The sequence below is a fragment of the Vanessa atalanta genome, chromosome 26 (assembly GCF_905147765.1).
Source record: "Vanessa atalanta chromosome 26, ilVanAtal1.2, whole genome shotgun sequence".
In the NCBI taxonomy this organism is placed as follows: Eukaryota; Metazoa; Arthropoda; class Insecta; order Lepidoptera; family Nymphalidae; genus Vanessa; species Vanessa atalanta.
This window is the reverse complement of record NC_061896.1, coordinates 1,684,837-1,699,696: the sequence shown is the minus strand read 5'-3', so window position 1 is coordinate 1,699,696 and position 14,860 is coordinate 1,684,837. Positions and strand designations below refer to the sequence as shown.

Here is a 14,860-nt window from a genome sequence, read left to right as displayed (position 1 = left end):
ATATTCTTGGAAATAATCAAATAACATATAATTCTAACTAAATCGTAGATATATATCTATATAGATATGTTTTTTTAGATTTATGGATATATCACATATGTAGACGGATTACCATTGTTATCACCAATTGAGAACTTATTTACATATGAATTATTAACATAAAGTCCTCAACTATATACAAATAAGAATCGAAAATAGTTACTGTATAAATCATGATCGCGTTAAATGGTGGCAAGAATGCTTAACCCTGTTGAATCGCAATTCTGATCCTCTGGGCAAAAACCGAACCAGCCCTCCTGTCACCTGTGTAAAGGCGAGGTGTTATACTATTTATGAAGCCTTTTGCACTCTTATTACGTTACGTTATGTATTCTGTGCCTGTAGTTATATAAACTCCTCACCCTTAAAACTGGAATAAAACAATACTAAGTATTATACTGGTGGGAGGTACAATGGCTTGCACAAAGGCCTACCACCAGCTGACTTTTAATAGACAAATATGAGTCTTTATTGATAGTACTAGCTACTTGACTTTATACAACATATTATGTATGTACATACATACATACATACACACAAACATGAACTATGAGTATTATAACTTTTCTTAATAAATATAAATTATAATACAATATGCAGTAAAACACATTACTCATAAGCTTTAACCAAGATCTCCGTTTTAAACTCGAAGCATCGAATTTTTCAATATCCATTTAATTTAACGTTTTGCTATCGATAATGGGACAACCCTGCCCCAATCACAGGGGCATGATCAAACATTTTACATACTATACTATAAAAAAAACAAAAACTAATAATTCCACCAATTATGTTTTGCAATAAATTAATTTAATTGTAGCGCAACTCAATATAAACAGATAAAACAAAAAGGCACGAACGTGGGTCTGTTTAGCAAGAAAAATATAAATAAAAAAAAAAAAAAAACAAATGCACATTGCTCACACGTGAAAATATTTTATTAAATGAATCACTGTAACCGACATCAATTCATTACTAAAGCTACTTAAAACACTCACTTAGAATATCCGTTATAATGATAAGAATGATCAAGGGTGTATTGTGTTACAATTTCGTAAAAGTATTAAAATATAGGATTTTTTATAATATAACTAGCAGCCCCGGGTAAAGTTAATTCTCCCGTTCCTCCCCCTAAAGTTGAAATTTCCTTCCTTAGCGTTAGCTTACGTTATACATAAACAATGTTCCAAATTACAACTTTCTAGAATCAGTTATTTTAGCTGTATGAAGTCTGCATAGTCAGTCTGGAGAAACTATCATAGTGTAGATAAAATTTAATTGGGACGTGCGTTCGGATAATCGTCTAAGATTTCGTGGTTCATGTATTATGATAACCCAAGAAATGACACAAATGTTTTTTTTTTTAATTTGTACTCTAGTCGTCCATGGTAACTGTCCATTCATCCTTAGACAATACGATCTCCGTAAACATAAGATATTCCTGCCACTTTTTGTTTGACGACTGATAATTATTTTACTTTTAAAAAGTAACAATCTCCGATCCAAATGTGTTGTGAGTGTGGCTCACTCACAATATAAAGTATTAATTTATTGCGAATAGAAAAATTCATGAAAGATATCATCTACTGAGACGGTCTTGCACAAAGTTTATTAATGCCATTTAACAGTCAAAAAAGTTATATTATATTTATTTGTACAATTAATTTTAAATTCTCAGATAATAATTTAAACGACAAGGACAAACCTCGTGATTTCATACAAAAAATTAAAAAAATATATCACAAGACGCATTAAATAACAACTGCACCTTCACCAGATTATCTTTGAACAAAAAAACATTATAATGGAATAAAAATATATAAATACACATATCACCTCTCAATCTCAACTTATTTTGTCTTTAATAATAATAGTTAGGATATATATTCAAATAGTTTATGCGTAAGGGGGGGGGCTGGTCTTATACTTAACGATAAAAAGTAACCAATCTACTATTCCAGACTATAACCTATCTCTATGGCAAATACCATTCAAATCCACTCCGCCTTTCTGCCGTGATTGAATTGCAAACATCCATCCATCGAAACTTTCGCATTTATAATATAAGCATGAAGTAAAATTATTAATAATTATATACTAACCAAGGTTTTTTTTAAATTAAAGTAAGAAATGAGATCCTCCAACTGACAAAGCATTTTCGGTTATTGTATTACAAAAACAAAATGGCGTCTATATCTCAGATTCTCAAGTAAGGTCATATTATTTACCTACTTGTATTTATAACAATAATAAACACCTACTTAAGTAACCAATACCAAATGAGCTACTTATTAAAAAAAATAACGTAATGACCAGTTTGATTGAACATGTGAGTCAAAAAGGAATTATCATGTGATTAATTTGTGTTTTTAATAAATCTTATTCTAAGCGGCAAAGGAAAACATATTAAGGAAGCGTACATGTGTTAGATGAAAACCTTCCACCAATCAAAAACGAAGGCGTCTTAGCCCAGCACTAAGACATGTACTCTCTTACTACACAATGTTTAAATTTGAAAACAGAAAACTTGATACGTTTGATTAAAACGCTTAAATGATAACATTGCGGAATTCATTTTTCATTTATTTAATTACATTTATCGTTTCTCGAACGGTTCTCGTGTAAACCAGTATTTCCTTATTTAAAATGTAGAATAAATGAAAAAAATATATACATTAACACGTTTGTAGAAACAATTACAAAGAAATATCAAGGTTAATTCATTTAAAAAAAAACTATAACACACAAGTTATGTCGTCAGAATTTTTTAATGATTACATAGAAAGTCTGATTATGAGTCGAAAAATTAAAAACAGGGAACGGCCCGCTTATTGTCTTGTATCATTTAATGGTCAAACTTCCATTATAAAGTATAACTTAGTATAAGTATACATTTTAAAGGTTTTGTATAAATTTGACTGACTTTATAAATTATTTTAATTAAAAAGCATTATTAATCCACTCATAATATATTCTTCCGCCAAAGAAATACTTAACGTTGTTATGTTTGAAATTGGAAGGGTGAGTGAGTCAGAATACAAGGGACATCTTAGTTTCCAAAGTTGGTAGCTCATCGGCGATGTAAGGAATTGGTGATATTTCTTAGGTAGCCAATATCTGTGGGCGGTGGTGACCACAACATCCGGTAGCCCAATTCTTTCAAAAAACCCAATTCAGCCTATCCTTCCTATATCATAAATAAAAACCTTATACCTAATCTTAATAAAAAAAAGTAGTACATTGTATTCGTAATGTACATTTTTAAGCGACATTTATAGTATATATAATATTGCTACACACACACTCAGAACGCACACATCGATTATAATGTACCAATACACATGTAAAACAACATAAGCAACGCATATCGGTGTGGATAACACACACAAGAATTTTAAAATAAAAGTTAATTTTGTTGCGAATGAAGCCAATCGCAATAAAAAAAGAACGTCACTATTTAAAATCACTAGTAATCTATGGATATTAATAATTGAAATAAATACCTACCCATTTTAGATTTATTTATCCTGCTACGTCTAATCTCTTCACGATGGCTTTAAATGCACTTTTTAATTAAACATTCATTGTTCCAAGCAACCGTTTGTATTATTCATCCAAAAATAAATAAACGACACGACACAACTGTGTTATTTACTTATCAATATTATTTATCTGTACGATAATTACAACATCGTTAGTTGAGACAATAATTCCAAATTCCAAATTAAAAAAAGAAAAATCTATTAAAACAACGCGGTCTGACAAACGTACCTTCAACTACAAGTACAAACTACAACAATATTAATTATCATATTATTAGGTAATTTAACAAATTTTAAAAAACACCAAGCGAAAATAATCACACAAATTCGTTTATTTATAAGAAACCTAAGATACGGCACGTTAAACGCGCAATTAATTTCAATTTAATCTAATATATTAACCCGCCAACACAACACAGATTAAAAATTGAGCACAGATAATGAAAAAAAATCATTAAAATTTAAACACGCTTCGATTTTATAACGTAAAAGCATTGATATACGGAGACGGGACTTCGGTTGCACAGAACGGAACGGTCTCAGCGACGCGAACTCGCCGAATGAGGTTTCTCTCGGTTCGCGCGTTCACCAGTCGCCAGATGATCGAATAAATTTTATAAAGTTATAAATAGATCGAGAATCGCGTCGTCTAATAAATAAGCTTTTAATAATTTTGTTTTGAAAACAGCTTTGTTATTCTCGTTAAATTTTGTATTTGTTTATTTTATTTTATATGTTTTATTAATAATTAATATTATGTCCTTTTGCAATAATTGCAGATTGTACGTTGTTAATTATTATTATTATGCAATTCATTAATTTTCGTATCTGTTGCTGGGTCGAGACGACCTAGCGTTTAGAACTCGTAAATCTTTACTGAAGATTACGGGTTGAATTCCGGGTAAGCACCAACTAATTTTTATGAGCTTATTTTATATAAAAAAAAAATCATGGTCGACTATTACGAAAAACAACGCAACGAAGCCTGATTTATCAGATGAAAATCGAACAGCGATCCAAATTGGAGCAGCCTGGAGGAATAGACCACAAACAATCTCCTCAAAAGGAGAAAGGCCTTAGCAAAACAGTGAAACATTGGCAGACCATTTACTTCTTTGTACATTTATTAAACGTATTTGTTAAATAGTTATTGTTTCTTATACCTCATTTAATTATATTAAATAATTATCTTGAACACGATACAAAACATATTTGAAGGTAAAAGGACATATATTTCTGAGGTAATAATACTTTGCTATAATTAAAAAACATGATTATTTCAATATACAATTTAATTATCGACCAGTATTACGACATTATTGAAGTGCCTCGTGTGAAAACCAAAATAATAATTCACCATATATACAAGTCCATACTAATATTACAAATGTGAGTAAACTCTGTGTGTCTTTATGTCCGTATGTCTTTTACGCTTTCAAGACTAAACCTCTGAAACCAAAAAAAACCCCTAGGTAGGATACTACTTTTATACTTGCCGAGCCCCCCCCCCCCAATAACACGCGGACGAAAACTAGTTAATAATAAGAATATATTTATTAATCATGTCCTTTAATTTTTTTCTATATATATAAACAAAGACAAAACAATACAATCCCTTTTTCTGATCTATTAAGCAAACAATAAGACTACAAACGTTCGAAGCCTGGAAACGTACATGTTTTCCTCAAATGTTCCTATATATGTACAGACATATTATAGTTGAATTTCGAACACTGGGCGGTTCTATTATTCGCCTTATAATCTTTATATATATATAAATCTTCAATACGGTTGCATGCAACTCCTTCTTAATAGTTGGTTTGTAATATTTGTGTATGTTTGAGTAGGTTCGAAAACGACGAAGCCGGGACTGGCTAGTAGTACTTACGTACATATATATCGCTTTAATTATTATTAAACAATCTTCTTAACACGATAACACTTAATTAGGTTAAATTTTTTTCCTTAATGATTTGTAATTATAGAAAAGGAAAACAATTGAATGCCTAATATAATTATCTTTTAGTATAACTTTTATGTGATTTTAGAACTACATAATAGGCTATTTGACAATGCGAAAAATAATGTAATCAGTGTCAATTATTGTAATCAGTATAAATTATGAGTTTAGAAATGGTTATTTATCAAAAAAAGTTAAAAATAATAATTAATTTATTAAAAAATCCATAAATTAAAATGCTTTTTTTAAGTGTTTGTCACGTGACACAAAACGCTTCAGATTGGTCGGGCTTATGATGACGTCACTTGCTTATTAACCTCGTTTGCCTACTGTATGTGGATTATATGTGCCACAGATTGCAATACAGGCAAGTGACGTCACCGACCCCATTGCAGCGCCATATTGGCAAAATAGCGTTTTCGCGGGCTATTTAAATATGGATTTTTTACTTTGATATTTTTCAGCAAATATGTACTAGAATTAAAAGAGACAACTTTTACGGGGTTCCTTAACCTCTACTAACTAATATAAAATGCATTTTATATTAGTTATTAGGGGTTAACCAATCAAATAGCCTATTGTATAGTATGGAAAAATTACACGCTAATAAACTTATAGATTTTCCGAGGGAAAAACTACTACACATAATTATATTGCATCACATGGAAAGTACCCGATGTTTTTTTAATGAAATAAGCTTAAATCTCGTGCCACATATGAGATAAACTTAATCCAGCATATAATATATTATAAAGAACGACTAGGCTGTATGTACAAAGACTCTTGCCTATTATAACAAAATAAAAAAAATACTACCAACGACAATTATTACTAGAACCGAGATAAAATCTCATCAGAAAAAGGCAACATTTAGCGTTGCAATTTTATTTTCTAATAAGGAAAAAATATATTTATTTATATTGCATGATTGGCCATTAAAACCCACTTGAAACATACAATATGATATACCTAATTATCAATAACGTAAATCATACACATTTATTACTAATAAACGTAAAATGAAGTAATACTAAATGTCATTCTCTTAAGCAACGCTACTTATTCAAAAAAAACGTTTCGTTTTACGGTTCGTATCTTGCATTATCTAGCTGACGTTTATTGAAACACTCGTAGGTGTCTATCATCATCGTATATTTACACAACTAACCGTTATTACTTCTGCCTAGCCTTCTGTAAGATTGTATTTCCTATAAAATAAAAATAAAATACATTTAATCATTATTTTAGTCAATGTCACTCATTACCTTCTGACATTTCATATCGTGTTCTGAGGTGAGTTCGAGTTTTTTCTAACAGAATAGTAACATGAACTTGTTCCAGAAGATGGAATGATGGAATTTGCATTCCTACACATGCCTGCAAAAAGATTTCTGGAAAATATTTCTATCAACCAAGCAACGACAATAACGGCATCTTGCTTAATTTAAAGTTGATGTTAGGCGCATATGAGAAAATTTAAACAAAACAAAATGTAACATAACCTAATAATAAATAAACATAACAAATACAGCAACACTTGGCATATTAAATATAAAGAGGTTCGATCGAGAATCGATTGTAATAAAATGTAATATGACATTTTTTGTTTACAATTAGTGATATATTGTTATATTTGTTACTAGCAGCTCGATCCGACTTCGCACGGCTGTATTACAGATTCTGTCATACGAGATATTTTTGCTGAACCGTTTACGCACCGTACGCAACAGAAGCTCTCAAAAGGAATAATTTTCTTTTGTTTTCGCAAAATTTTTCATTTACCCTCCGCTCCTATTGGTCGTTGCATGATGATATACAGCCTAAAGCCTTCCTCGATAGATGGTCGATCTAACATATTTAATATGTTATTATTTTACTATTATTGTTAATTCTTGTCATTTTTAACCTTAATTTACTAACAATTATTTGTAAGTTTGTCATCTCCAACTTTATCTTTGCAAGTGGTATTCACCTTAATAGGTAATGCATTTAGTTTTAAGTTGTATTAAAATTGTATACCGTTGTACGTGTTGATGTATTTACCACTGGTGAATCTTAAATAAATAAACATTGACATTTTTTTTTAACGGACCATTAGTTCCCGATGTTAACGCCTTCAACCAAACAAACAAACTCATCAGCTTTATATTGTAAAATATAACTTACGAGAAGACAAACGAAAACCAAGAAATACCCTTAAATTTAAAAAAAAAAAAAAACAACGGATTAAATTGCTTCTTTAAAGTTCAGAAGAAAACCTAAAAGAAAATCATAACAACCCTATACTACGAAAACCGAAATATGCGTAGAATGTATGAATGAGCTAATGTTACAGGCACAAGGGACATAACATCTCTGAGGATAGTGGCGTATTGGCGATACCACGATTGGTTAAAAATGTTTGGCACCAATGTATATAGGCATTGGTGACCAATTACCATCAGATGGCAGATTTAATCGTCCACCTACCTCTACCATAAAAAAAGGATATCTACATAATTTTAACATTCAATAGTAATCTTTTTTTTTAAGAATACTACAATGTCCCAAATTAATTAAGGAATTACTAATATTCAAATTTACCCCTCCTTTTAAGCTTATCACACTTCATGTTTTTTTTATTTAATTGACAACATCCAGGGGCTCACAATTGCCCGTGCCTTTTTACATTTTACTTTTATACATTTTGGCATTTAAAATTTTACTAAGCATCAGCAGATCTTCGCTGGACTTCAAGCTTTCTTCAAGACTTCTTGGAAGACGTGACCCACACTACTTTTTTTTCATTTTAAAATAATATATACATTATCTCTAATACTTTCACACTTCATGTTAGGAGTGGGGACAATAGCCCAAAGGGTCAGGATCGATCCTGCGATCCCTACATCGCTAGGCGGCCTGTAAACCATTGCACTATGACACTATAAACCAATTCTTCCATACTAATATTATAAATGCGAAAGTAACTCTGTCGTTCTGTTGCTAAGGACATAGGCAACTTTTTTAAGTCTAACACACGTCACCTGACGAGCGACCGCGAGCGAGAACTAGTAAACTATAAAATAAAATACAGTTTGATAAGTTTCTTTTTTTAATACTTGTTTAGAAACCCTAGAGATAGAACTGTGTACTTATAGAAACATAATACCGATACTCCACTCCACGCGAATCCGACTCGCGATTGATCGGTTTTTTAATATGTCAATACCTTAAATGACAGCGGCACATGTATGGTTTCGCGTGTTGTTGTTGTGTTGCGATTTGAAGGGTGAGTGAGCCAGTGTAAGTACACCCACAAGGGACATTTAACTGTTTAAAACATGGACGAATTAATCTACGGGTTAGAGGGCGACAGCTGAGATGATCTCGCTCTAAGTGCGGGGGACGAGATCACCTTTGCCCCCAGTAGTACGCCACCGAGCCACTAGTGAAGCGCAGCACTGGAGGTTCCGTGCGATATATCAACACGATTCAGCATCCGATCCGTGGAAAAAACCGCCTACGCAATGGTTTTAGTGGGTAAGATTCACACATAATTCGGTTACTGCCGGGTACCTTACTACTACTAGACTACTACCCACATGGGTCTATTATCCATCTGACTAGTTTTTATAAACTAAAAGTTGCTCTCACGGGACGTCCAAGATATATGAAGCATTGAAATTAATAATAATTGAAATAAGTCATGATTAGATAAAGAAAATCAATTAACACAACGTACTTTCGTTTTTTATTATTATAATAATATTTAGCAACAAAGTATACGAGCCACGCACAATGGAATAGCGAGCGGCGGCGTTAGCATCACGTCATACGAACCGAGATAGCACAGTGGTTAGAACGCTGCATCTCAACCGAGGATTGCTGGTTCAAATCCAGGCAAGTATCAATAATTTTTCATGTGCTTAATTTGCCTTTACAATTCCTCTCGAGCTAGATGTAAATGAAAATATCGTAAGGAAACCTGCATGTGTCTTAATTCAATGAAATTCTGCCACATGTGTATCCAACGCCCCGAATTCGAAGCGAGCAATAAACACCAACCATCTCCTCAAAATGAGAAGGGGTCTTCGCCCAGCAGATTATAAGAGTCGGTATTCCGCCAAGGTGCCCAACAGATATTTCACATCAAAAAGATACCTTACGACGGAACTAGACGTATTAGTCATAACTCATGTACCATTATGACGAAATTCTGAGAAATCTACGCATTTTCGTATCGAATCTTTTGTCCTAGTTATACAACGTTCTTTGTGAATATATGATATAATATTGAACAAATAACTCCAAACAAAGGAAGGCTTAAGTTGATACTATGCAACATAGGTGCATAACAACGCACAAACTTGTAAAAAAAAAGTAAAAAACTTCGAGACGGTCGTGGAGCTTATTTGAGCTTCAATGAATTTAGATAGATGCAGGTTTTTGCACGATGTTTTCCTTCACCGCCGAGCACAAATTCAGTTCAAGTGGTGCTTGAATGGGTTTCAACCCGTAATCATCTAACCACTGGGCCCTCTCGGCTCCAAATCTGACCCTGTATACAGTTCGCCAATACTTTTGAAAAGTTAAGCAGCGTATTATGAAGGTCATTGCCAAATCGCTAACTATCTTCACGCATCAGAAAATCTTTTACACGTGCTTTTGTGTAGGCTCTGGATTGGTCAGTGGGTGCTAACCATTCCAGGCCACAGCCTATTCTAATCACAGAAGCATAGACAAATAAAAATCTTTGACATTGAATTGACATGATATCATTGGTCGAGATCTTGAATTATATATAATACTCATTAGGTATTCGAGAAAATCCCTTTTTAAATGTCGGCGAAGTTTTTATTGAAACCTCGGAAGTAAAATTAAAGTGGATATAAATAGTTAAGTGCAATAATGTTGTACCTATTACATATAATATATTAATCAAATTTGTTCATCTTATATATCCTCAATAGATTATAATTTAATAAAATATTTTTATAAAACTATCATATTTCGACATAAATGCTAAAAGAATTGGAGTGTAACGGATTACAACACTTAAAGTGACAATTGCATCAGAAGACGAAATACCGATTATTTAATAATAAAATGTCAAATTTATTCTTATTTATACCTTTAACAAATTACACACAAGAAATAAAAAATAAAATAAAATTAGAGAAACATAATATGCAGCACATCATAAATATTAATCACTAATATTCAATAAATGATTTATTGATACTATTTTAAATAAACATTTAAAATGTGTATTTCGTACCTTAGACTTATCTTTTCAATACGAGATAAAAAAAAAAAACAGAAAAAGGGCGTTGAAATATAAATGCATAAAAAAATAAAATGTTTATGCAACAATAATGAGAAGCAGGTGTGAGTCGTAACGCAAATAAAACATATTTTCATCAAAAACGTTGCACCTACGACCTAACAATTTTACACTAATGATGGTACATCAAAAATCTAATGTTTATGATACTAGTTTATGTATTAATTGACACACAAACAATACATTCATACATACACAACTCATATAACTAAGATGTGTTCATGTGTGCGTCGAGCTACGCGTACCTCCGCACGTCGTACTCGTGACTGTTATATGACTCAGTATCGGATAGGTGCGGAATATAAAAATACAAACTTCTTTAAAAAAATTACGACATAATAAAAAAGAAAAATTGGCATTATTCGAAATTTTATTTATTACGCAAGAGGATTTTTTTTCATTACCATAATTTTAAAATTCCAACTATTTAAAAATTTAAAATTATTCTAATAAGTATTCGAAATTTAAAATGATGGTAGGATAAGTATTAGTAATAGTAGAATAAGTAGTATAAATGAAGAAAAAAAAAATTCAACGATCGAAAGAAGTTATTCGAAATTTGAAATTATGGTTGAAATTACCGCAACGATGTCATTAAGGTCATTGGATTTCATTAGGTTATGTATAATTATTAGGTAAACAATATTATGACAAACTGTATAATAACAACATACACAGAGGGAATTATTGTAAAAATAAAATAAAAAATAAATGATTAAATTATAAAAACAAACATAAGTCAAGATGAAAACTGGAAGGAGTTCATTAGAACGACAATACAAGAAAATAAAAAAAATTCTATGACGAGCGTAAATTAAATTTAGAAAAAGCCATTAGTCTATGTTCTTCAATAATTCTTTATAAAAATGATTAAAATTAAATAATTAATCAGTAAAGAACACAGTAAATTAAAATGTCCCTTTCAACAAAACAACGGTAATTTATTAAAAACTTTTGATACTAAAGCACGTACGTTAGTTAACAAAGGAAAAGTCAGAAATTGTCGTAACACTTATGTTTTTCTAAGAGAATATATAATTTAGCATTTGCTTCAAAATATTACTTATAAACGTTTAAAAATGCGGAATTTGATATCAGTAACTTACTGGCAATAACAATAATAAAAAATAAATAAATATTGTTAATTCTTATTTTAAATTAATATGAAATGTCAAATATCCGCGCCTATTAGATAAGTAAAGTGAGTTGCGGACTTGCGGCCATTTTGTGGAAGTAATAGCGTGCTGTTTGCAGCCGTTTGATTAACTTTATTTATAATAGTAATGACGGACCGCACCTTAATCTAAATGTATTTACAAACTAAAATAAATTACTTGGCTTAGATAAATTAAGATTCAAAATAGAAGAATATATATAATAATTTCAAAGTTAACGGATATTGGCTAGAAACTAAAATAATAAAATTTAGTCATATTAATATAGTTCATAAAAACAAATGATTATCAATTTCAACGGCATCCATATTGCTTTGTAACAAGACAGCGAAACGGGTTCGCGAATGATAATTTAAAGAGATGTTAATTAATTTATATCTTACATTGACGCTTATTGTAGTGATATCTAGCTACAGTTCGTATTGTATCTGCAATGTATAATACAGTCGAGCACAAGTGTAAGAGAGGCTACGGACGGCAATGGGCCGGCCCCTCGCGTCGATTGAGTCACGAACGCCGCACCGTACCCACCACTGCATTCTTCGACGATAATTCAAAACGCGGCATTCTCATTATTAACAATTTACAACGCTCGATTACTTTAAAAAAGTCTCGAAACGTAAGGAGTCGAGCGAGTAATGTACACTTTGTAAATAGTGCACACGGTAACTTTGTTCGCGAAGCGGTTGACGCGACACGTAACTACACTTGGTCGAGTTTTTGTCAGAGCGCAGATTATTGATATGAAAATAAGTATTTGTGATGATGAAGCAATATTTTCCCGGGAAATCGAAATTAGTGATTTTTGTAAATTCAAAAATCGAATCAGTAATATTTAGATAAGTTTATAAGCAGCGCAAGTGACGCAGATACTTATGGTCTTTATTCAATTAAGTCTCGTGTTTATTTTTTTTATTATTGACTTAAGGTAGAGTGAATGATGCAAAAAAAAGCATTTAAATTATTTTATTTTTAAATTACTTTAACAAAATATACTTGTAATTTAGCGTCGAACATACGAATAATTGTGGTATTGCGTAATTATTAATTAAAGAATAATACTTAAAATTTCCCTTTACCTAAACTTAATAAATATATTATTAAAACGAATAATTATTAATTATGAAATTATTGAAGCTACATAATGAATACATTCTAAAAATCTAAACTTATCTGAACTTCAACGTGATCTGCAAATAGATATTTTTTTTCGTCCTTGAACACCAACAATTCTTTAAACAGTCTACGTTAATTACTCCAAGCGACTCTATTTAGTATTGTTGAACAGAAATAATATCACATCGTGAATTTTTAACACTATTTTCATTTCAAAAGATAATAATTATCGCTTCATTTCCATACATACGTGTCGTTAGCGGCCATGTTTGAGAAATAAATGTATATTATAAAATAAAAAAAATAACTTAACAAAACAATGTGTTTAGTTACATAAACTTGGTAACTACTTAAATCATCTGCATACATAGATGACGTCACTGCAGATAGGTACCTACTTGAAATTAAATATTAAGATGATAGCAAAATAATTAAATAGAGTCAAATTACATTATCACTGCAAGATGACGCCCTGTTACAAACGCAAGGATAAATACATACGATATACCTATAGCGGACTGTTATTATGTTCTTATCGTCAGATTAATGGCTACCAACGCCATTGACACATAATAACGAACCTTATTAGATATATCTAACAATGTAATATACATATTAGATTACTGAGTTAATTGAAAAAAAAAGTATTTTATTGAAACTCGTTAAAGTCGTGAGCTGTGAGAAATATACGTCTGGGAACGAAAATTTCCGCACGAACGCACCGTCTCCTTCCGTATTTCTTATAAAAGTATAAAGTTTGAATTAATTAAATATAAATTTGTAATTATGAATAATTTTAATAAAATCAAATACCACGTGCCTTGCTATGTTAACGCAAACGTTATTTCGAACCGGGTACATTTCGAAAGCATCCGACCGACCGAACAAAGAGCACGCAAGTCGAACGCGACAATTGCAATCCGACCGGTTGTAGAGTGACTGAGCGCCGCACGCGCCCGCCTTCATCGCCGTCTCCGCAAAACGGTAAGGTAATCTGAACATACCGGCCGCAAACTTCTCCGTCAGCCCGAGCGTGTACCAGCCGGGAACTACGCTCTCGCAGACTTCTTCCCAACTCCTCATCTTCTCCGCTCGATCTCCGTAATTCATGTGGTTGGTGTCGTAGAGACATGGTCGCTTCTGAACTTCAGAGACGATCTGATCACTCTTGATCCCGTCGCTCACCTTATTGCGGACCATTGTTAAAAAATTAAAAGAAAATAAAAGTTTAAATTTAAAAAAATATATTCAAATTTCGAATTTCGTGCGTATAGTTGACCGCGAGCGCGGTACGCGACACGCGTCCGAATGCCCGCGTGAAACTGGCGGGTTGAGCGCGGTGCGGCGCAACATGGCCGCCCGTCGGCGGGGAAACGTATAGGTGTTAGCTCGTTGCGATATCTTCCTCGCGCTAATAAATAAATAAGATGCATGCATGTATCCAATTTAAAAGACCAGAGTCCCATAGCTTTAATATATAACATTTTAGTCGAGAGTAATATTATTTAGACGCACTCGTAACAGCTGCAAGTTATCGTGATACGACGTCTTGTGACTATCATACCTTGTACATAAATACTGTAACTTTAAAAAATATAAAATAATTAATAAGTATTAAAGTACAAGAAGTTTCTATATTTTCTTTTTTTTTTTAGTTGATCGTTAGATTGGGTAGTTTTCATTCGTGATTATTTCAGTATTACGC

At 31.9% G+C, this 14,860-nt stretch overlaps 1 protein-coding gene across 3 annotated transcripts in view; it reads right to left on the bottom strand.

Moving 5' to 3' along the window:
• The window catches only part of LOC125074039, a 46,748-nt gene that overhangs the window by 22,186 nt on the left and 9,702 nt on the right, over positions 1-14,860 (bottom strand). The window contains exon 3 of one of the 3 annotated variants that reach the window (XM_047685220.1): positions 14,160-14,340. In XM_047685220.1, the coding sequence (XP_047541176.1) occupies positions 14,160-14,265 (106 nt within the window). In that variant the 5' untranslated portion in view covers positions 14,266-14,340. Of the gene's footprint in view, positions 1-3,546; positions 4,119-14,159; positions 14,480-14,860 lie in introns of those variants that run through there. The other 2 variants (XM_047685219.1, XM_047685221.1) reach the window with 2 other exon arrangements.